At 41.5% G+C, this 24,689-nt stretch overlaps 1 protein-coding gene across 6 annotated transcripts in view; it reads left to right on the top strand.

The window, feature by feature from the left end:
• The window catches only part of FRY (FRY microtubule binding protein), a 327,504-nt gene that overhangs the window by 301,028 nt on the left and 1,787 nt on the right, over window positions 1–24,689 (top strand). For 4 of the 6 annotated variants that reach the window (XM_067713507.1, XM_067713509.1, XM_067713508.1 and 1 more), the window contains exons 56-61: window positions 2,612–2,761; window positions 3,934–4,032; window positions 6,107–6,190; window positions 18,650–18,667; window positions 20,584–20,694; window positions 24,196–24,398. In XM_067713507.1, the coding sequence (XP_067569608.1) occupies window positions 2,612–2,761; window positions 3,934–4,032; window positions 6,107–6,190; window positions 18,650–18,667; window positions 20,584–20,694; window positions 24,196–24,398 (665 nt within the window). The remainder of the gene's footprint in view (window positions 1–2,611; window positions 2,762–3,933; window positions 4,033–6,106; window positions 6,191–18,649; window positions 18,668–20,583; window positions 20,695–24,195; window positions 24,399–24,689) is intronic. The other 2 variants (XM_067713511.1, XM_067713512.1) reach the window with 1 other exon arrangement.

Genomic DNA, 24,689 nt, shown 5'->3' with positions numbered 1-24,689 from the left:
ATGAAGCCAGACGGAAATTTTAGAACAACAACTACTATCCACAAGCTACCACTTGAGGTACATTTAATTGTTAAGGATTCAGGAGCAAAGTAATTTATTATATTGTTCTAAAGTCAATTTGTAAATAATGGTTAATAATGTATATTTAAGTTTGCCTGTTGTAGTAATTTTTTCTTATTACAGTTGCTAGACCCTTCCTGCTCAATTTTATAGTCCTGAGCAGTACTTTTCCCTCTGCCGACAACTGTCATCCCCTCTTTTCCCACAGCTGTGCTCCCAATGACATGCAAATCCCTGATCAGCTGTCACTTCAGTGAATGACGCCTTCCTTTACCTCTTTCTGCCTGGCCCCCACACACACTTGGGATCCCGAGCCAATTGTAGTTGTTTCTGTTATACTTGTCACACTTGTTTAGGTGTCTGTCTCCCGGGAAAGGGCAGGTAATGGTGTCTTGCTTTGATTCTCCAGCAGCTGGCACACAGTGGCTCACACACAGTAGCTGCTCAGTAAATGCAGAAAGAATGAATGGGGAAAAAAAGCCTTTTTAATGTAAATCTTAAACGTACAGTTTCTGACTTAATGCCAGTACGGCAATAGACTGTCATGTGAGCTGGGACGTGGGGCTGGGCCCTGGGAGGTACATTGGGGTTTGGATTTTTTTCATCAGCGTATTGGACCAATTTCTAAGGAGCTTATGCACAATAATAATAATACGAATGTGTACCTCCTATTTCAGTTTTTAATATTACATTTAGCTTTAAGAACTTTCTCAGCTGCCATCAAATGCTCTGTGATTGAGAGCAACACGGCTAGCAAAATCGGTATTAATCCAATATGCTGGAAATGAAACACATTTCAGACATGCAGTCTGTTAATCTTTCGTCATGTCCTCACCATGGCTGTTTACTGTTTTCTAACATTTTTCCTGTCAGTCTGGACACCACGTTTCCCTGTATTTGGTTGGATTTTGGACGGGGTAGAGAGCAGGTAATTGCAAAAATAATTTGGTTTTAAAAGCAAGGAAATGGTTTCTAAAGGTCCAGCATGGGTGGCTTTCCAAGTGTCTCAGTCAGTGTATTTCCTTCCTGCTGCTCCTGTGTTAGAATATTGTCATTTGATCACACAGTGTCACCAAATTATATGATATTTTTATATGGAAGTCATATGTGGCTCTGAAGTTCCCTGAAAGATCTAGCTTCTCAGTACAATAAAAAACAAACCCAGGGACTTCCCTGGTGGTCCAGTGGTTAGGACTCCACGCTGCCACTGCAGGGGGCACAGGTTCGATCCCTGGTCAGGGAATTAAGATCCTGCAAGCTGCTCAGAACAGCCAAAAAAATTTTTTTAATACAAAAATGAGCCCAGATCTCACCATATCCTTAAGTAAGATGGAAAGAAACCAAACTATTTGCAGGACCTGGATCCTACTCCCGGCTCTGCCACTCCACTAGCTGGTGACACGTGGCATTTCCTGTTCCTTTCAGCAGCAACATTCTGTCAAGTTTTTTTTTAATTGCACATAAAACTAAAAACACCATAAAGGCATACGTATGTTATGTGTTATAACAAGATTCTCAGAGGTATTAAATAAAAAATAAACAATATGTAACATGGTAGGCATTTTTCTAGTATAACTCGTAAGGAACCAAGAGCCTGCTGCTGTTTTGGGGACCTGCTAATTTCCCCATAACAGGGCAGAGAGGATTTCTCGTGGCTTCGATTCTCCAACTCAAAAGGTACGACATCTCTTGGGGGAAAGCCAGTGCCTACAACCAGAATTATTTTTTGGTTAAATATTTTGTTCCTTTGTTAAAGATGTTGTGTGTTGGAAGTTGGGGCTAAAAATGTTCTCATTTTGGCACTGACACAGGCCCAGTGAGTCAGATTCTTCCCAATTATGGTTTTTCTTCAGGCAGTGTAGGGGGAATAGTAACATTTAGGAAGCATTATAGGTTAATGGAAGGGATATGAACTTAGAAGTCAAGCTCATCCTTACTCTTTCACTTACTAGTTGCATGACCTTGAGTCCTTTAACCTCTCTTAACCTCAGTTCCTTCACCTGGTTGTGAGGATTGATGAGTTGATGTGTGCAAAGCTATCGGACAGTTACAGACTCCTAATCAGAGGCGCTCTCACAGGGAGACAGGTCCCATGAATTTACTCTTTCATTCGTCAGAGGCTTTATGGCCCATTTTAGTGCTCTATCTCAGGGAGCTGTGATCTTGGGAAACAGATTATATCTCATGACCTTTTTCTTCTCACCCACATTGAAATAATCTCAGAAATTCTCACTCATCTGACAAACACGCTAGGCAGACTCAGGCTGCCGACCGGCGCTGACAGTCAGCAGAAAGCAAAAGCAGCATTTATTTAAAAGATTCTATGAGCACCCACGCATTGGGAAATGACATCTTAGGAAGAAACTTTGTTCACACTGGGTGATTACTCACTTGACTTAAGACATTCACTCTGCCCCTATCACCCCCCCCCCCGCCACTACATGGAGGACCTGTGCTCATTTGATAGTTTTATGAAGATCAGAAAATAGTTTTTTCTAGTACAAAAGTTAAAACGTGGCCGTTTACAAATAGTAATTATGTTGCCTTTCAGAATATTCAGAAAAGGTTCTGCTTCCTAACCTGTGATGCGGCCAGTTACCTTGGAGACAACCTCCGGGGCATCGGATCCAAGTTCGTCAGCTCTTCCCAGATGCTCACCTCCTGCTCCGAGTGTCCCACGCTTTTCGTGGACGCCGAGACCGTGAGTATCTCAGGCCTGCTCCCGCGGCAAATGGCCTGCCCAGCTGATGGTATGGAACTTCAGGGAAGCACACGTGTGTTGTGGTTTGTTTGAAAGACACTCTCAGTGTTTGCGAGCAGCGCTCTGTTGTTCTATGAGTCCCAGAGGCCTGGGCCGGCACAGGAATGACTCTGCATGGCCAGCCCAAGCCAAGGCAGTCACTGCAGGGAATCAGGAGGAGGACCCCCTCTGTGCTCCCTTCGCGGCCTTGTCGCTTCTCTCCGATGACTCTTGACTTTGAAGGCTGAGAATACGGTGAGCTAACCCCCCAGAGCAGACCTAGCCAGTCCCCACGATGCCAAGTTGGCTAGGCGGATGGGTCCCCAGAGGCAACGATGTTACCACTTTCCCTACTTCCAAGAGACTGAATGCCCTCTGGATGGATTCGTCCAGCCGAACTGCAAATGATGAGTTTAAAAGCAGGAGTCCCCAACCCCCAGGCCGTGGACCGGTGCCAGTCCGCAGCCTGTTAGGAACCAGGCCATAGAGCCGAGGTAGGCGGCGGGTGGGCGGGCGGGTGAGCGAAGCTCCATCTGCCGCTCCCCACGGCTCACATTACTGCCTGGACCACCCCTCCCCCACCCACCCCACCCCGTCTGCAGAAGAATCGTCTTCCACGAAACCGGTCCCTGGTGCCTAAAAGGTTGGGGACCGCTGGTTTAAAGGATGATTAAAACAGTCCCTGGCTGACTGCTGAATCGTGACTTTATAAATATAATACTAATGATTTAAAGTACAGATTAAATACAAAATCAGTTTGAAAACCTATTTGGCGGTCTGTCTTCACATTGCTTGGAGTATTACTGGATGAAGACACTAGAGTCCATGCATAAAATGGATGCTGTATCTTAATGTGGGCTTCTGTGGAATACTTGTTAAGATTTGTCCGTCTATACTGATATGGGGAAGATGGATATTTTCACAGGAGATTTTCATTAGCAGTATCCAATGCAATTGCCGCTGATAGTGGAGCTAAATTACAAACTGCACAGCTTATTAAAATGGATGCTACCAACCCCCCCGCCCCACACTTTACATCTAGATACACTTCTCTTTTCTCTCTGCATAGCCATGCCTTTGTCTAGGTGTCTCTCTGGAAGTTGTTTTAATACAAATTATTTTGCTGTCTTTAGCTCCTTTCTTGTGGACTTTTGGACAAGCTCAAGTTCAGTGTTTTGGAACTGCAAGAATATTTGGACACCTACAACAACAGAAAAGAGGCCACCCTCTCAGTAAGCTTTTATGTTTCTGTGCATATACATTTAGTTAAAACCAAATGAACCCAACCACTGTGAGCTCTTGGGAGGCGATGTGATTTACCCAAGAGAGGCTCTTTTGGGAGAAGACAGATTTCATCTATTCTTCTGTGAAGGACTACAGTTCCAGCTTAATGGTGGCAGAACTGTCAGTACTATGGATTATATAAAAATTATACCTACAAAAGAGAAATTTTTCAGCTTTCGATTTTAGCCCTATAATTTCCCTACCAAGAAATTGGGGAAAGTGGGTATCTGCTTAATATGTCAGTTTATCAACATTATAACTTTTCTTTTCCCAGAAATTTAAAATTGTTAATTACTTCCTTCCAGTGTTCGCCTCACCCAAAACTGGTTGAGACGGATCTCATCTCTCTTCTCCTTTTTTTTTTTTTTTTTGCGGTACGCGGGCCTCTCACTGCTGTGGCCTCTCCCATTGTGGAGCACAGGCTCCGGACGCGCAGGCTCAGCGGCCATGGCTCACGGGCCCAGCCGCTCCGCAGCATGTGGGATCCTGCCGGACCGGGGCACGAACCCGTGTCCCCTGCATCGGCAGGCGGACTCTCAACCACTGCGCCGCCAGGGAAGCCCCTCTCTTCTCCTTTTAACCACTCTTGGTAGCTGCTTCTCCGTCTCCGTGGTTTCTCTTGGCCTCGGCTCCTGCTCTTTACTTTTTTCTTCCTTCAAAGATGTAAATTGTAAAATGTTAGAGCCAGAAGTGATTCAGAAACCATCCATGCAAACCCCCTGATTTCCAACAACTTCCATGTGTAATTTCCATGGGGCACTTCCTATCATATACCAGTCACTGTAAAAAGAGCATGGATTTTAAGTCAGATGGACTTGAGTTCAAATTGCAGCTCAGTTACTTAAGGGTTAGTGACCTTGGGTAAGTTACCTCCTCTCATCTCAGATTCATCATCTATAAGACAGTGATAATAGTAATTTGCAGAACTGTTGTAAGAACATAACGATTATAACAGTCATAGCAGTTGTCATTTCCTGAGTCCTTTCTATGTATCCAACAACCTGATAAGTTACATCTCTTAACTTAAATCATGTAATGCTTACAACTACCCTGGGAGTTGCTATTATTATTCTCATTAGCTAGGAGGTAGCATAGCGGTATTGAAACCCAGGTCTGTGGGATTCAAAGGTCCATGCTCGTAACCACAACACGATATTGCCTTTAAAACAGAAATAATATATGTAAACTGCCCAGCACAAGTGCATCATACATAGAAGATATTCGTTCTAAAGTTACTGGGTTTTTGTTTCTTCTTGTTCTTATCTCATGACCTGTCAAAGAGAGTTCTGACATTCTACTGCAACAATTCCCTTTGTCTTCTATTTCTGTGGCTCTTTCGCTGTCATTGATTTCCAGCTTCTCAGTCATCAGTTAATAAAAGTAATCCTTTCATTCTGGTTGGTGAACGAGCCAGTCTTTTGATGTCAAGTGTGAGTTTCCGTTCTTCAGTGCTTATTGTTTTCTGCCCAAAGGTTCCTTTCACATCTATACTAGTTACTATTCCAGATACTTAAGACCGGCAGAATCTTTAAATAGCTGGGCTGTTACTATAATAGCCTTTCTTACAGTGAAATAGACCTGCCTCCCAGAAGCCGCCTCAAAATAACAGAGGAGAAGGTGTTCCATGAGTCAGGATGTATTGTCCAGGATGACCCAGCCTGCGAGGAAGTGTTGGACCTGTCTCCTAACCTCAGTCGTATGAAAGGTTTCTAACCATATGTGAATTTAATCTATACATAAATTTGGAATGGTCTGGTGAAACCATTCTTCAGGGTGATACATCACAACACTGAAATGATAAATGTTGAAATTTTTAAATGACCATCACTGAACCCATCTAAGCAGATATTTTAATTTCAAATTATTAATCTTTAACCAAAAAGTTTTCAAAAAGTCGTTATATAAAAATTTTATTTTACTGTGATTAGAAGCTTAATCTATTTTTCCTGACAGAATTGATTGTAAGAACATTCTTAGGACATCACTGAATTTACCTATGTCTGTATCTCTTTCTGACAACAGTGGCTTGCAAACTGTAAGGCAGCATTTGCAGGAGGATCAAGAGATGGAGTAATTACCTGTCAACCAGGGGACTCAGAAGAAAAGGTAATAAAAGCCTGTTAGAGTTTATCTTTTCTGTGCTCTGACTGTGTGTTGGTGTTGATCTACCCAAGAAGCGTGGAACTTGAAAAAGGAAGAGGCAGAATGAGTCATCCCATACATTCACATGACACCTCTAGAGTAAGAAAGAATGACATTGGCACCAAGCATGACTGTGTTGATGGGATTTGGGACGGGCGGTCTTCTTTTTGGAAAAGTAGAAGTATAAAAATAACCTTTCTGCTCGACGCTAACTATACTAACCATTTCCTAATAAATCTATTCTTCATTCAGAATATAAAACCAAATGTCATTAATTCTTCACTGAACCACTTAGTTCCTTCAATGAAGAAAGTCTTTGTTGACCTTCCAGCAATCACTCAGACTTCTTTTTTCCTCATTTAGAATTGCTTTAAGTACACACCTCAGACCAGCTGGCTTATAAACGTACGTCATATTGTAAGGGAAACTGGGCAGAAAAGTGTGAACAGATTAAGATCATTCAATTCTGCAGTTACTCCTGTGACCCCCGTGGTGGGTACAACAGTGAATTCTGCTCCGGGTGGAGCTTCTGATCTGTTCAGGGAGATGGACGTTAACCAACAGTCATGCACGCGTAAACCGTGACAAGTGCCCTTAAGGAAAGGAAGGAACAGTAAAGCTATGAAAGAATACAGAAGAGAACCTGGCCTACCAGGAGGGCAGGTCTGGGATGGCTTCTCCACAAGGTACCGTCTAAGTGGAGATCTCGGCTCTGAGCTAGTGCAGGGGGGTGGGTGTGCGAAGGCCCCGAGGCAGGAGGGAACCTGCCCCTTTCCAAGGACTGACAGAGCCTGTGGGGCTGGGCGTGTAGACAGTGACAGGGAGACAAGTCTGAGTCTGAAGAAGCTGCACAAGCCAGACCGTGCAGGGCTTTGGGTGCTTATCTTAACAGCAATGGTGGGCAATTAAAAGTTGTAACAGGTGGGTGTGATCAGAGTGGGGCTCGCCCACTCTGCTGTGGAAATGGACGGAAGTGGGCAAGCGTGGATTTGGGAAGACAAGTTAGGGGGCTGCTGATGGGTCTAGGCAGAGAGGTCACCTTGTAATGACATTGTCACACCTAGAAAAGCCCGTTAGAGTGCGCATCCTTCAGAGGATGAGAAATCGTTTCCAGGGTGGGCCTTGAGGAGAAATGACAGTGTCAGTACATCTCAATATTGATCTTATATCCAGAGTTGCAAGAGAGATTATTTTTCTGATTAGAGCTATCATTTGGCTTCCATCCCAAAGCAAAACCCAACAGATGTTTGACCTCAGAGCACTGCTTACCCTCCACTGATTCACTCCAGCTCTCTTTTTTAAGTCAGATTCTCTATCTTCTGGAATAGTCTGAAGTTGCCAATTATTCTGAGCACCCTTTGCATGGGGACAAGTGGAAGGGGGAGATAGGAAGTGAGCTTTAACTTGAAGAATCTATGTCTGGATATAAATTGCGAAGTCAACATGCCAAAACTTATTCCACGTGTGTATTCTATTTCAGAGAAGCGTGGACTTTATGGAATAGTACTTACCTTACTAAACCTAGCAAACTCTTGAGCAGTTAGAGATGTCAGTCGGCCAGAGATGGTGACCAAGTACAGATAGGCGTGTGAAGTGTTCCCACCCCAAGCCCTACCCCAACCGGTCTGGTCTTTGCCACTAGCTGATTTCTAGTCATTCTTAACTGGTAACGTAAGTGAGAAATTGCTGTGGAATTGTTTGTGGAACAGAATATAGCTCTTTGTTGGATGCTGAATATTTATTTTCTGATTTTTCTTCTATTCTCAACATGAAGTTGTAGACATCAAGGTAATGAGGAAAGGTTACACACTGGTAGCCTGTAAGCTGTAACCAATCCAGACATGTTTTATTCAGCTTGTACAATTTAAATTGGACCCAACAGTTTAAACTTAAAATTGTTCACACGTACACTCAAAACAGCATTCCTGGCACCTCTTGAAAAAAGAGGTAGCAACACCAGGCCTGCCTTCCTAAAGTGGCAGCAGCGACCTTGGGCTGGTCGGCTCTCCACCGTCCACTGTGCACAGAGTTCCCGACCCTGCCGGCAAGAGCCAGGTGCCAGTCATCAGGATGTTCTTGTCTTTATAATAGAAACATGTGCCTTTGCACCTAAGGCCCCACAATGGGGAAGTGAAAGCTAAATAGAACTGTGCCTTTCAAGAAAAACAGGAGTGTTCCTCTTTGCCGCAGTGAGAACAGTCTCTGCGTATATAAGATGCTAGGGCCCGTGTGCTGGCCTCACTCCCTGAGGGGGCCTTGGAGGAGTCGTTGTAGCTTGTGTACAAAACAACAGAACAGTGTTCTTGAGAAAAGTGCTTCTAATACATGGGAAGTATTTTGGAGGGAAGGCTTCTTTTGTTAAGACAGGTGTGAGTAATTTAGGCTACTTGGGGACTACAATACCCGTTCTCCTAGAATGAGGCACGGCGCACAGCAAATAAGATGTAGAACAAGGCGGGCGTGTGAGTCGCGCCTGTCGTGAGGGCAGCTCCTTGGCAGACGCTGCTGTACCAGTGTCTTCTCCGCCTGCACACACCCAGCGAGACAGGTCTCTTCATGACTTAAAGCCAGCACCTCTAAATAAGGATTGTGGTTTGCGGTGACCTCTCCTGTCGCCCGCGGAATTCATCCTGGAGCGGCTGCTGCTGGGGAGTTTAAGTTCACGGAAACGTAGGACACGGTGAAGCATCTCAGCTCTGGGCTCTCCAGGCAGTGGCATCGGCCTCGACCCTACGGCGAGTTAGCACAGCTCACCTCCCCGGTTCTGCAGGGCTGGCCCTGGGGAAGCTAGAGAGGTTGCCACTTCATTTGCCATAAGTGATTTTAGTTGACGCACTCTTAATTCCACAGCTATTTCTGAGCACTAATTGAACATTCGACTCTTTGGACTCAAGTACAAGAGTTTGCATGTAGCCGCAATACATTTTCTTATTACATTCAGACCATCTTAGAGTTGTCTTGGACAGTAACCCTCTTAGCTGTGTATTTCCTATCCCTGTCTAACCAAGAATGAGAGAAGGCTGCAACCTCTGTTCTTCTACAAATTGAGCAAAAAGCTAAATGTTGAACAAGACGAGATGTTTCTCCAGCTAAACTGTAACCCATTAAACATTATCCTTCGGATACAGTCAATCAGTCCTTTGCTATAAGGAATCTCTTCTCTAGACTGAGTAAGGAAATGTCTGCTGAAATGAAAGTTTTCTTGAAAAACTTTACGTCAGAGTGTGTAATCTGTATTAGAGGCTTAAAGGTATTTATCTTTCAAATCTTTGAAAGATATTCATGACCAAGGTCCAAAAACCTACTCAACAAATATAATGCAATAGTCATGAATGTGCCAGAGCCAAGTGATTTTAGCACCAGGTGAGTACGTATTGTACCCACCTGCTTAGGAGATTACATGCATCTATGTAGTACTGAGTAGGAAAGCTTCAACAATTGGCTAGATTTTCTAAATTTTATCCAATTTAGTTTAAACCAGTGACTTTCAGAGATTAAGCATGATGAAAATTATAGTTAATATAGTATAGTATACTGTGACTTATCTTCTGATGTCGAAAATCTCTCAGATTTTTACCTAACTGACTACATCATAAGCAAAGAACTGGCTTCAGAGCAGAATACAGAGAAACAAGAGTGGCTATGCTTTTTTTTTTTTAACATCTTTATTGGAGTACAATTGCTTTACAATGGTGTGTCAGCCTCTGCTTTATAACAAAGTGAATCAGTTATACATATACATATGTCCCCATCTCTCTTCCCACTTGCGTCTCCCTCCCTCGCACCCTCCCTATCCCACCCCTCTAGGTTGTCAGAAAGCACCAAGCTGATCTCCCTGTGCTATGCGGCTGCCTCCCACTAGCTATCTATTTTGTTTGGTAGCGTATATATGTCCATGCCACTCTATCACTTTGTCCCAGCTTACCCTTCCCACTCCCTGTATCCTCAAGTCCATTCTCTAGTAGGTCTGCATCTTTATTCACGTCTTGCCCCTAGGTTCTTCTGACCCTTTTTTTTTCTTTTTTAGATTCCATATATATGTGTTAGCATACGGTATTTGTTCTTCTCTTTCTGACTTACTTCACTCTGTATGATAGTCTCTAGGTCCATCCACCTCACTACAAATAACTCAGTTTCGTTCCTATTTATGGCTGAGTAACATTCCATTATATATATGTGCCACATCTTCTTTATCCATTCATCTGTTGATGGACACTTAGGTTGCTTCCATGTCCTGGCTATTGTAAATAGAGCTGCAATGAACATTTTGGTACACGACTCTTTTTGAAATATGGTTTTCTCAGGGTATATGCCCAGTAGTGGGATTGCTGGGTCGTATGGTAGTTCTATTTTTAGTTTTTTAAGGAATCTCCATAATGTTCTCCATAGTGGCTGTATCAATTTACATTCCCCACAATGGTGCAAGAGGGTTCCCTTTTCTCCACACCCTCTCCAGCATTTATTGTTTGTAGATTTTTTGATGATGGCCATTCTGACTGATGTGAGATGATATCTCACTGTAGTTTTGATTTGCATATCTCTAATGATTAATGATGTTGAGCATTCTTTCATGTGTTTGTTGCCAATCTGTATATCTTCTTTGGAGGAATGTCTATTTAGGTCTTCTGCCCATTTTTGGATTGGGTTGTTTGTTTTTTTGATATTGAGCTGCATGAATTGCTTGTATCTTTTGGAGATTAATCCTTTGTCAGTTGCTTCATTTGCAAATATTTTCTCCCATTCTGAGGGTTGTCTTTTCGTCTTGTTTATGGTTTCCTTTGCTGTGCAGAAGCTTTTAACTTTCACTAGGTCCCATTTGTTTATTTTTGTTTTTATTTCCATTTCTCTAGGAGGTGGGTCAAAAAGGATCTTGCTGTGATTTATGTCATAGAGTGTTCTGCCTATGTTTTCCTCTAAGAGTTTGATGGTGTCTGGCCTTACATTTAGGTTTTTAATCCATTTTGAGGTTTTTTTGTGTGTGGTGTTAGAGAATGTTCTAATTTCATTCTTTTACATATAGCTGTCCAGTTTTCCCAGCACCACTTATTGAAGAGGCTGTCTTTTCTCCACTGTATATTCTTGCCTACTTTATCAAAGATAAGGTGACCATATGTGCGTGGCTTTATCTCTGGGCTTTCTATCCTGTTCCATTGATCCATATTTCTGTTTTTATGCCAGTACCATACTGTCTTGATTACTGTAGCTTTGCAGTATAGTCTGAAGTCAGGGAGCCTGATTCCTCCAGCTCCGTTTTTCTTTCTCAAGATTGCTTTGGCTATTCAGGGTCTTTGTGTTTCCATACAAATTGTGAAATTTTTTGTTCTACTTCTGTGAAAAATGCCAGTGGTAGTTTGATAGGGATTGCATTGAATCTGTAGATTGCTTTGGGTAGTAGAGTCATTTTCACAATGTTGATTCTTCCAATCCAAGAACATGGTATATCTCTCCATCTATTTGTATCATCTTTAATTTCTTTCATCAGTGTCTTATAATTTTCTGCATACAGGTCTTTTGTCTCCTTAGGTAGGTTTATTTCTAGATATTTTTTCTTTTTGTTGCAATGGTAAATGGGAGTGTTTTCTTAATTTCACTTTCAGATTTTTCATCATTACTGTATAGGAATGCAAGAGATTTCTGGACATTAATTTTGTATCCCGCTACTATAACAAACTCATTGATTAGCTCTAGTAGTTTTCTGGTAGCATCATTAGGATTCTCTATGTAGAGGATCATGTCATCTGCTAACAGTGACAGCTTTACTTCTTTTCCGATTTGGATTCCTTTATTTCTGCCTCTTGTCTGATTGCTGTGGCTAAAACTTCCAAAACAATATTGAATAGTAGTGGTTAGTGGGCAACCTTGTCTTGTTCCTGATCTTAGTGGAAATGGTTTCAGTTTTTCACCATTGAGGACGATGTTGGCTGTGGGTTTGTCATATATGGCCTTTATCATGTTGAGGAAAGTTCCCTCTATGCCTACTTTCTGGAAGGCTTTTATCATAAATGGGTGTTGACTTTTGTCGAAAGCTTTCTCTGCATCTGTTGAGCTTATCATATGGTTTTTCTCCTTCAACTTGTTAATATGGTATATCACGTTGATTGATCTGCATATATTGAAGAATCCTTGCTTTCCTGGAATAAACCACACTTGATCATGCTGAATGATCCTTTTAATGTGCTGTTGGATTCCGTTTGGTAGTATTTTGTTGAGGATTTTTGCATCTATATTCATCAGTGATATTGGCCTGCAGTTTTCTTTCTTTGTGACATCTTTGTCTGGTTTTGGTATCAGGGTGATGGTGGCCTCGTAGAATGAGTTTGGGAGTGTTCCACCCTCCACTATATTTTGGAAGAGTTTGAGAAGGATAGGTGTTAGCTCTTCTCTAAATATTTGATAGAATTTGCCTGTGAAGCCATCTGATCCTGGGCTTTTGTTTGTTGCAAGATTTTTAATCACAGTTTCAATTTCAGTGCTTGTGATTGGTATGTTCATATTTTCTATTTCTTCCTAGTTCATTCTCGGCAGGTTGTGCATTTCTAAGACTTTGTCCATTTCTTCCAGGTTGTCCATTTTATTGGCATAGAGTTGCTTGTAGTAATCTCTCATGATCCTTTGTATTTCTGCAGTGTCAGTTGTTACTTCTCCTTTTTCATTTCTAATTCTATTGATTTGAGTCCTCTCCCTCTTTTTCTTGAGAAGTCTGGCTAATGGTTTATCAATTTTGTTTATCTTCTCAAAGAACCAGCTTTTAGTTTTATTGATCTTTGCTGTCATTTCCTACATTTCTTTTTCATTTATTTCTGATCTGATCTTTATGATTTCTTTCCTTCTGCTAACTTTGGGGTTCTTTTGTTCTTTCTCTAATTGCTTTAGGTGTAAGGTTAGGTTGTTTGAGATGTTTCTTGTTTCCTAAGGTAGGACTGTATTGCTATAAACTTCCCTCTTAGAACTGCTTTTGCTGCATCCCATAGGTTTTGGGTCATTGTGTTTTCATTGTCATTTGTTTCTAAGTATTTTTTGATTTCCTCTTTGATTTCTTCAGTGATCTCTTGGTTATTAAGTAGTGTGTTGTTTAACCTCTATGTGTTTGTATTTCTTTCAGATTTTTTCCTGTAATTGATATCTAGTCTCATAGCATTGTGGTCGGAAAAGATACTTGATACGATTTCAATTTTCTTAAATTTACCAAGGCTTGATTTGTGACCCAGGATATGATCTATCCTAGAGAATGTTCCATGAGCACTTGAGAAGAAAGTGGATTCTGTTGTTTTTGAATGGAATGTCCTATAAATATCAATTAAGTCCATCTTGTTTAATGTATCATTTAAAGCTTGTATTTCCTTATTTATTTTCATTTTGGATGATCTGTCCATTGGTGAAAGTGGCATGTTAAAGTCCCCTTCTATGATTGTGTTACTGTCGATTTCCCCTTTTATGGCTGTTAGTATTTGCCTTATGTATTGAGGTGTTCCTATTCTGGGTGCATAAATATTTACAATTGTTATATCTTCTTCTTGGATCGATCCCTTGATCATTATGTAGTGTCCTTTGTCTCTTGTAATAGGCTTTATTTTAAAGTCTATTTTGTCTGATATGAGAATTGCTACTCCAGCTTTCTTTCGATTTCCATTTGCATGGAATATCTTTTTCCATCCCCTCACTTTCAGTCTGTATGTGTCCCTAGGTCTGAAGTGGATCTCTTGTAGACAGCATATAGATGGGTCTTGTTTTTGTATCCATTCAGCCAGTCTGTGTCTTCTGGTGGGAGCATCTATTCCATTTACATTTAAGGTAATTATCGATATGTACGTTCCTATTACCATTTTCTTAAGTGTTTTGGGTTTATTATTGTAGGTCTTTTCCTTATCTTGTGTTTCCTGCCTAGAAAAGTTCCTTTAGCATTTGTTGTAAAGCTGGTTTGGTGGTGATAAATTCTCTTAGCTTTTGCTTGTCTGTAAAGGTTTTAATTTCTCCATCAAATCTGAATGAGATCCTTGCTGGGTAGAGTGATCTTGGTTGTAGGTTTTTCTCCTTCATCACTTTAAATATGTCCTGCTAGTTCCTTCTGGCTTGCAGAGTTTCTGCTGAAAGATAAGCTGTTAACCTTATGGGGATTCCCTTGTATGTTATTTGTTGTTTTTCCCTTGCTGCTTTTAATATTTTTTCTTTGTATTTAATTTTTGGTAGTTTGATTAATATGTGTCTTGGTGTGTTTCTCCTTGGATTTATCCTGTATGGGACTCTCTGTGCTTCCTGGACTTGATTAACTCTTTCCTTTCCCATATTAGGGAAGTTTTCAACTATAATCTCTTCAAATATTTTCTCAGTCCATTTCTTTTTCTCTTCTTCTTCTGGGACCCCTATAATTCAAATGTTGGTGTGTTTAATGTTGTCCCAAAGGTCTCTGAGACTGTCCTCAATTCTTTTCATTCTTTTTTCTTTATTCTGCTCTGCAGTAGTTATTTCCACTATTTTATCTTCCAGGTCCCTTATCCATTCTTCTGCCTCAGTTATTCTGCTATTGATCCCTTCTAGAGAATTTTTAATTTCATTTATTGTGTTGTTCATCACTGTTTGTTTGCTCTTTAGTTCTTCTAGGTCCTTGTTAAACGTTTCTTGTATTTTCTCCATTCTGTTTCCAAGATTTTGGATCATCTTTACTATCATTACTCTGAATTCTTTTTCAGGTACACTGCCTATTTCCTCTTCATTTGTTAGGTCTGGTGGGCTTCTGCCTAATTCCTTCATCTGCTGTGTGTTTGTCTTCACATTTTGCTTAACTTACTGTATTTGGGGTCTCCTTTTTGCAGGCTGCAGGTTCGTAGTTCCCATTGTTTTTGATGTCTGTCCCCAGTGGCTAAGGTTGGTTCAGTGGGTTGTGTAGGCTTCCTGGTGGAGGGGACTAGTGCCTGTGTTCTGGTGGATGAGGCTGGATCTTGTCTTTCTGGTGGGCAGGTCCACGTCTGGTGGTGTGTTTTTGGGTGTCTGTGGCCTTATTATGATTTTAGGCAGCCTCTGTGCTAATGGGTGGAGTTGTGTTCCTGTCTTGCTAGTTGTTTGGCATAGTGTGTCCAGCACTGTAGCTTGCTGGTCATTGAGTGAAACTGGGTCTTGGCATTGAGATGAAGATCTCTGGGAGATTTTTTCCATTTGATATTACATGGAGCTTGGAGGTCTCTTGTGGACCAGTCCGGAACTTGGCTCTCACACCTCAGTGGCACAGCCCTGACACCTGGCTGGAGCATCAAGAGCCTGTCATCCACACGGCTCAGAATAAAAGGGAGAAAAAGAAAGGAAGAAGGCAAAATAAAATAAAATAAAGTTATTAAAATAAAAAATAGTTAAGAAAAAAAAATTTTTAAGTAATAAAGAAAATAATATGGACAGGCAGAACCCTAGGAGAAATGGTAAAAGCAAAGCTATACAGACAAAATCACACACAGAAGCGTACACATACACACTCATGAAAAGAGAAAAAGGTAAAAAAATATATATATCGTTGTTCCCAAGGTCCACCTCCTCAATTTGGGTTGATTCTTTGTCTTTGTCTATTCAGGTATTCCACAGATGCAGGTACATCAAGTTGATTGTGGAGATTTAATCCGCTGCTCCTGAGGCTGCTGGGAGAGATTTCCCTTTCTCTTCTTTGTTCGCACAGCTCCTGGGGTTCAGCTTTGGAGTTGGCCCCGCCTCTGCGTGTAGGTTGCCTGAGGGCGTCTGTTCTTCGCTCAGACAGGATGGGGTTAAAGGAGCAGCTGATTCGGGGGCTCTGGCTCATTAAGCCCCGGGGGAGGGAGGGGTATGGATGCGTGGCGAGCCTGCAGCGACAGAGGCCAGTGTGTGTTTTCCCGGGCAAGTTCTCCCTGGATCCTGGGACCCTGCCAGTGGCGGGCTGCACGGGCTCCCCGGAAGGGGGTGTGGAGAGTGACCTGTGCTCGCACACAGGCTTCTTGGCGGCGGCAGCAGCAGCCTTAGCGTCTCATGCCCGTCTCTGGGGTCCAAGCTGACAGCAGTGGCTCATGCCCGTCTCTAGAGCTCCTTTAAGCGGCGCTCTGAATCCCCTCTCCTCAGGCACCAGAAACAATGGTCTCTTGCCTGTTAGGCAGTTCCAGACTTTTCCCGGACTCCCTCCCATCTAGCCGTGGTGCACTAGCCCCCTTCAGGCTGTGTTCACACAGCCAACCCCAGTCCTCTCCCTGGGATCTGACCTCCGAAGCCCGAGCCTCAGCTCCCAGCCCTGCCCGCCCCGGCGGGTGAGCAGACAAGCCTCTTGGGCTGGTGAGTGCCGGTCGGCACCAATCCTCTGTGCAGGAATCTCTCCACTTTGCCCCCCGCACCCCTGTTGCTATTGCTCTCCTCCGCGGCTGCAAAGCGTCCCCCCTCTGCCACGCGCGGTCTCTGCCCGCGAAGGGGCTCCTAGTGTGTGGAAACCTTTCCTCCTTCACAGCTCCCTCCCACTGGTGCAGGTCCCGTCCCTATTCTTTTGTCTCTGTTTATTCTTTTATCTTTTGCCGTACCCAGGTATGTGGGGGGTTTCTTGCCTTTTGGGAGGTCTGAGGTCTTCTGCCAGCATTCAGTAGGTGTTCTGTAGGAGTTGTTCCACGTGTAGATGTATTTCTGATGTATTTGGAAGGTGATCTCCGCGTCTTACTCTTCCACCATCTTGAAGCTCCTCCTATGATACTGTTAATGAATAAGAACTAGATGACTCTAGGCTTTTAAGCTACCTTGTCTATGATCAGTTCTTAACATCTTGACATTTTTTTTTCTCATTTTCAGAAAACATACCTCTAAATCCAATTTATATATAAATCAAGTCATATCAGGAGTACAGGAACTGGGCTTGAAGAAAATCCTTGTGACCAAATAAAACACATTCCCACATTTTCAAAAGAATCTTGAATCACAAAAACATAGATATATCTATAAAGACTTCTAAAGGGATTATTTTTAAAACCTGGATATCGGAAAATATTTGTCGGGGGGACGTTTTAACATTTTCCTTGAAAGGCTTTTTTCACTATCTTTTTGGAACTCTAAATGCAAACTACATCCAAGCCTGTGGCCTAGGAAAAGATTCTGGGGTAATAAATATCAATGCAGCTTGGACTAGCCTACCTAGAAAGGAGAGTGTAAGAAGGACACTGAGAACTGGTGTTCATCAAGCTGTCCGTCTCCCAAGAAACACAAGTGTGTGCCCTGAGCGTGGAGTGGAAGGAATTCGTTGACAATGAAATTCCTCGGTACCAGGCTCAAGTCAAAAAGCCTCATTTGCCTTCACTGAACAGAGAAGATTTTTCTTTAACTGACTTGATGACCTGGGATTACAACATTCTTTTGGAAAACAGTAAAAAAGATAGCCATTTTCTTCACATAAGACCATGTAATTTACTCAGCACTTGCTTCATTCCATGCTTCTGAAAAGTAAATTCCATGGTAGAAGCAGTTATGTACTAAGGTTCATACTAAACGTTTCAATCAGATTTGACGTTTTCTAAAAAGTCTTCACAGTGGCAACTCTGTATATGCAGACTTAAAACTCTGGCCCTGTACTCCTTTCTTGTGTGACATTGTTTTTCAGTGCATAAGGTTTGGTTATAAAAACTTCTAGCACAGTTAAAGTTTTCTTGAAAATAGTAAATACCTCGGGTTGTGTAATCTGTAACATGGCCCAGTTACAAATTTATAATATTCTAGACTAACATCAGTTCTAGATTCCTTTTAGAAATTGTCTACTGGGGAAAAAATTATAAAAACTAAAATGCAAGATTAATTGTCATATCTCACACTTGTTTGGGAGTATAAAGACAATGTTCAGTCCTTTGAAATAACAATATCTAGCAGTCCTGTAAAATATTCTCGACGTGGAAGGCAACCTGACTCTAAAGAAAATGCCACTTAGATTGTTAATTATAGTCTATGCTAATTGGATAGTCATAGCGTAGTGGATATGAAGCCAAACATATTAAATACTCTGCCTTAACCTAGCAATAGTGTAATTTGTTTGGGGCTGTAGTTCTTTCAGATTAATCAGTTGGTCTCCTCACAGTTTTACTATGTTTACTATGTTACTATTCACATTTAAACACTAAAATCTTCAAGCAATATAAGTTTTCACTTATGGTCTCCAAGACTGACAAAGTCTAAATTAACTAATCAGAGAATCTAAAAGATCACAAATTATGTTTTTTCAATGACATGTTTCCCATTAGAGCTTGTTTTTAACTGGACTGCTGTGCATGTTGAATGGGTACAACATTTGCAACCATTTATCACGTTGGGGCAAGCGATGCTAATACGGCTGACGGCTGACGGCTGACAGTTCTGCTCTTAGAAGAGGGCCGTGCTTTCTGTTGCATGCATTACACTGACCCTGTACTTTCTTTCCTTTCCTTTGTTTCCTGTGCCATGCTTGCTGTGTAGCAAATGGAATCTCTTGCAGTAAGTTAACTTTCTTTCCTACTCTTTGTCCATTTAGGCATGGACCCATAACAATCTTATTTTTACTGTTACTATTATATCTCTTAGCATGTTTTCCCTTTTTTGTTTCATTTTCTTTTATTTGGTAGACTGAGACATGTAGTTTATTAGCATTCTGGGCTGCTTTCCTCCCAAAGTAGAAACCTATGTTGCTATGAACTCTCATGTTATCACTAGAATATTTTTAGAAATAACTACCATTATCTGACACTTAGAAAAGTCAGAGTTTTCATAGCTAGGTTTCACCCTAAATTGTGAAAGGTAACATTTTGTTTTTAAACAATACTTTTTTTGTCTGAGAGTCTCTGGCAGTTGTCTTTTATACCAGATTTTGAAAAGGTTTCCACAAAGGCAAGTTTAAATTATCATAAAATGTGTTACTAAAACAACCAAACATCTAGTTTGGGTTAGCAAACGAGTGTAGCTACTTCTTTACACTTAGGCTGGTTACCAGCATTGAGAGATCAAATAAATCTAAGTAGAATTGCTTTTTCCCCCTAAGGGCCAGGGAGAGAGGAGAAAGAAAACTCCATCGAGCATGGTCTTAGCATAAACTTTAGTCACTTTTAAAATTAGGGTCAAGAGTATGTTAATAATACTATTAATGGAATACGCTTCCTAAAAACCTAAATTTAAATTCTTGTCATTTCTCTCCTTAAACTGATTTGGGGGGAACAATTTTAAGTCACGTCAGTGGCTCTCCTTAGACTGATTTGGGGGGAACAGTTTTAAGTCACGTCAGTGGCTCTCAATTCTTACTGAATTCTTTGTAGTCCATTAGTAGTGGCTCTCAATTCTTACTGAATTCTTTGTAGTCCATTAGTGAAAGAAAGGCCCTATTTATCCTTACTTAACGTTTGAAAACTGAACAGTGAAGTGTTTGGTTTAAGCCACATATCTCACCCACTTTCAGTGGTGACTGCTGAGCCATTAAATTCTATCTAGTGAAGGCTGTCGTTTTCCTCTAGCAGAATCCCATCTGCTACCTAGGAGCTAACCCTTTCTTGGGATAAAACAGGCAAAGTTTAGAGGCCATTGAGCAGATACAGCTCAAAGAGTACTATGATCATTGGTGTTGGAATTACTCATGGTTTATTCTTCCCTTACAGTACATGTAAGCTGTATAATGAAAACATTTTCAATTCCAGAGGTGTCTATAGAGCTCCAGGGCCATTTTGTATGCATATTTTTTAACGTTCTTTCCACAGAAAGTTTTGCATGCTTTCATGATTTCTCCTTTTTGTAAGCATTTTGGGCCCTTTTTATCTCTCTTTAATTCAACAAATTTGTTGAGCACTGAGTAGAAGCATCATCATTAAACCTGATGCAGCACCTTAGACAGTCACGTGACTCTTGTGTTTACACAGACTTTAGGATGAGTGCCTATACCCTAAATGGCAGCCAGAATTGTCACAAGGAATAATCTCCCAAGTGTCTGCTGAATTTATAAATTTAACACCTAGAACCACTTAATGCTCTGCCTTTTAAATATACCTTTAATAAAAAGAAATTGTGTTCAAAGATGTATAGCTTATAAAAATTAAGACTGCAGTTATAATTTGTAGATATTAAACCTGTAATTTAATTGGCGAATATAATGGAAATTTGGCAGTTCACTAAGTCCCTTTATAGCTAGCTACTACTTCTTTCTAATTAGTCATCCTCCAGGAGCTGTTTTATTCTATATTACACAGTGAATTTCTCACTGATAGTCATTGATTGGATTTATTGTTCTGTTTTATTTAGAATGGTAACAACTAGTTATGGTTCCTTGATTTAAAAAAAAAAAAAGGTGCATTAGTCTCCACTAAGATTTCACTTACTATACAAGAATGATCCTTAATAACTCTTTCTTCCCATGCAAATTCTCTCTTTAGCAACTGGAACTGTGTCAGAGGTTGTATAAGCTACACTTCCAGCTGCTGCTGCTTTTTCAGTCGTACTGTAAGCTCATCGGCCAGGTGCACGAAGTCAGCTCCATGCCAGAGGTGAGCCTGCCCACTCCCGACCCCAGGTCCTGCCATGAGTATCACTGCTTTCCTTTTGTTCTCCCTCCTGCCAGTTTATAAATGTCCAAGTGATTTTATTCCCACATAATCCTTTCACTCAAGCACAAGTCTTAAATACCAGTGTCTTATATTTATTTCCATGCTCACGTGGCAGTGCCAGGACTAGGGTGAGGCAAGTGACATACCTGGACACAAAATACAAGGACGACCTTCAGGGTGAGCCCCTCCCTGAATGCTATGCCGAGGGCCTCACTTGCCTCCCCCTGGCCCTGTGTCTGGGGATCCTTATTTGAAAAAGTTCCTTGTGTTACGGTTTTTCTGACCTCTAGCTGTTCATACTTGATCCTACATTGAGGTAAGAAGGAAATAACTACATGATGTTTGACTCTCTTCAGCTTCCCTGCTCTGCTTAGCATCCGGATGCATTAATACTTTTAATGTAAAAGGTAAAGTAACTTGAGCATACAGCTTCTGAGTGAGCCAGATTTTTCCTAGACTTGAAAAAACACTACTGCAGTGTAGTAGATGAAATAATGGTGGTGTGCACTGGATATTGTGGAAGCTCAGAGGGTGAGTGCCTAGTTCAGCTGGAGACAAGGAGGTTGAAACAGGAAACTTTCTGGAGGAGATCACACCTGATTCTTAAAGGATGAGTTCGAATTAGAGAGATGAAGTGGGGGGTAAGGAGGAATGTTCCAGTAAGAAACAACAGCGTGGGCATAAATATGGTAGTGAGAAAGAGATAGGAACTACAAGTACAGGCAATTGAGGATTGCTAGACTATAAAATGCAAACCAAAAGGAACAATGGACTAAGGCGGAAGAGATAAGTAAGGTGAGATCACGCAAGACGCTGCACCTGTGAGTATTTTAGTTAGATCTTCACGGCAGGGATGTGGAGGGTGGATTTGGTGACAGCTAGACTGGAGACAGACAGACCAGTCAGTTATGAGGCCGCTGAAATAGCTCAGATAAGAGGTGAGAGTTTGAACTAGGACAGAAGTGCTAGGTAAGGATAGGGAGGAAACGTGGGAGATATTTTAGGACAAAGGTCACTGAAACTGATGGGGTGTGGGGGGAGGAGTGGGGGACGATGCTCAGGTCCCCTCTCAGATGAACTATGTAACCACAGTGCCACAGCTAAGACAGGGATGTCGGAGGAGGCCTGACACAATTGTACATCCACAGCTCCTGCCTGCTCGTCAGTGACCGACTCTGCCTGCTAGATCCCATCTTGCATGTAGTTAAATACAAGGATCTGCTGCTAAAGGTGCAGATGTGCTGTCAGGGAACAGTCATGAGTCCATGAAACAATCCCATTGCAAGCAGCGGAGTGAGGCTGGAGCCTAGAAACCTCATGTCTGAGTTGGGGGTAGGGGAGGAGGAGACAGAATGACAGCCATTTAACCATAATTATTACTCAGTGTGGAAAAAAGGAAAAGTGACTATAGTTTTTAAATATACAGTTCACCCTTGAACAACATGAGTTTGAACTGTGAGTCCACTTACCTATGTGGATTTTTTCAATATATTGGAAATTTGAAAAATCTTGCAAACATACCTAGAAATAGATATGTCGTGACTACATAAAATATATGTAGACATACATATAACATACAAAATATGTATTAATGGACTGTGTGTTATCAGTAAGGCTTCCGGTCAACAGGGGGCTGTTAGTAGTTAAGTTCTAGGGGCGGGGGTGGGTGGGTGGGTGGAACCAGCAGTTAGACCGTGCCTCTAACCCCGAGTTGCTCAAGGGTCAACTGTCCTTTCACAGATCCCAATTTCAAGTGAGACAGGAGTCAGACATCGTTGTTTATGAAGAGCTCTTCACAAACGAGTTTTCCTCCACAGAATCACAAATTATCAGATAAAAGAAAAGACAGTTGATGACTGGGATTTGCCCCATTGTCAAGATAAGCTTTACTCTTCTGGAAAGTAGGAACCGAACCCTCAGAGTCCATTCTCTGCTCCAAAAATAGAGGACAATGCACATGCAATTCACATGTCATTTTCCATATTAAAAAAGTAATTCACGTTTCACTTAAGAGTAGTAAATTACATGTTTCATACCGTGTGTGTGTATATAATTATTTTAAATCTAATAAATTTAAAGTGAATTTTTCCTTAATTATTTTAAATCTAGGTAAGTTTTAAATACTTTACACACACATAATTTAAAACTTACCTAGGGCTTCCCTGGTGGCGCAGTGGTTGAGAGTCCGCCTGCCGATGCAGGGGACATGGGTTCGTGCCCCAGTCCAGGAAGATCCCACATGCCGCAGAGCGGCTGGGCCCGTGAGCCATGGCCGCTGAGCCTGCACGTCCAGAGCCTGTGCTCCGCAACAGGAGAGACCACAACAGTGAGAGGCCTGCGTACCGCAAAAAAAAAAAAAAAAAAAAAACTTACCTAGATTTAAAATAAGAAATTCACTTTCACACTTTAAAAACTATATGTCTAAGACACTCTAACAACTTATGTAAAAGGATTACCTCCTTGAATTTTGAACGTGGGGCTGGAGTACAGAGTTGTATTTAATCGGCATCTGTGTGAAGACAGTCCTTGAGGGCTTCAGTTCTATACCTTGTACAGTGAGCAGGCTGGGAATGAAAACAGGTAAAGATGCTGGGTAAATCAACTTTTTTCAAAGAAACTGGGCATCCTCAGCTTACATGACAAAGGGAAACAAAAAACCTTTAAATTCATCTCAGTTTCTTTTAAATGCTCTTGAGGTCAAACTGCAAAAGAGCTGTCTTCCACTGTACACTTTGGAGGCACTAAGAAGTGACACAGGTTCTCTTTATGATTTACTTTTTAACAACTCAGAATCTTTTGGTTCCAGTAATTCTGAGGGAAAATATCTCTTACTTGTAACACGAATACTAACATTACATTGAGATTTTTCCTCCTCCCTCTTAAAATTATGTCTTTCATCTTTTCCTGTGGCATAGGAGTAGGGAGAAAAGTTTATTCTTCAAACAGCATGTGTTCATAATTAAATTTATTGGGCACTTTTGTGCCAAGCTGTCATCTTTAAAATAACCTGAGAGGTGGGTAATATCTCCAATCTCACAGATGATAAAACTAAGGCACGTAAAAGTTTGTTTACTTGACTATGCAGTAGTCAATAATGCAGAACTGGCATCTAATAAACCCAGCGTTATCCAACTCCCGAGCCTGTTCTCTTGTGCATTGTACTTCTACGTATGCCCTTCTGCTTAAATAGACGACGTTTCAAAAGGAGTCAATCTTTTCTATAAGGAGCGCATCCCAGCTGTTGACATAGTTGAATACAACGCATTCAGCCCCATAACCCTACATATACCACGCAGTACGGTTTCATCTGTCCTATTTTAGTTTACCGAGATATTAAGCTTCTGCTTAACCAGACCTCATACAGTCAAATTTTTTTTTACTTTGGGGATGTAAAATCCAGCCTGCAACTAAATACAGTAAAAATACTTTTTTTTTTAACAGCTGCTAAATATGTCCAGGGAACTGAGTGACCTAAAGAAAAACCTGAAGGAGGCTACTGCAGCCATCACAGCCGACCCTCTCTACATAGAGGGGGCGTGGTCTGAGCCGACCTTCACGTCCACTGAAGCAGCCATCCAGTCCATGCTCGAGTGCTTGAAAAACAACGAACTTGGCAAGGCTTTACGGCAAATCCGGGAATGCAGGTGACGCTACTATTTCTATTTAGAGACGGTTAAAGGAAATGCATGCCTAATAGTTACTTTGTCATGGCTGGGGACTAAATCACTACGGAAGGAACACCAAGATGTTTATATAAACCCTTCTCAGATCCTTCCCATTACCATGCCAGAAACATCAGATTTCAGGACTTATTGTTTGAAGTGTTGGTTTCGGTTCTGGTCATCTCTTAAATGTTCAAACACTTCAAAGTATACGCCAACATAATTTTAAAACTAATTATTTGAATGTAGCCTCTTTGGGTTTTTTCTCCCTAC

This window comes from Pseudorca crassidens, chromosome 18, assembly GCF_039906515.1.
Source record: "Pseudorca crassidens isolate mPseCra1 chromosome 18, mPseCra1.hap1, whole genome shotgun sequence".
Taxonomy (NCBI): domain Eukaryota; kingdom Metazoa; phylum Chordata; class Mammalia; order Artiodactyla; family Delphinidae; genus Pseudorca; species Pseudorca crassidens.
Note: the sequence above shows the minus strand (reverse complement) of the source record. Positions and strands in the feature narration are given on the sequence as shown.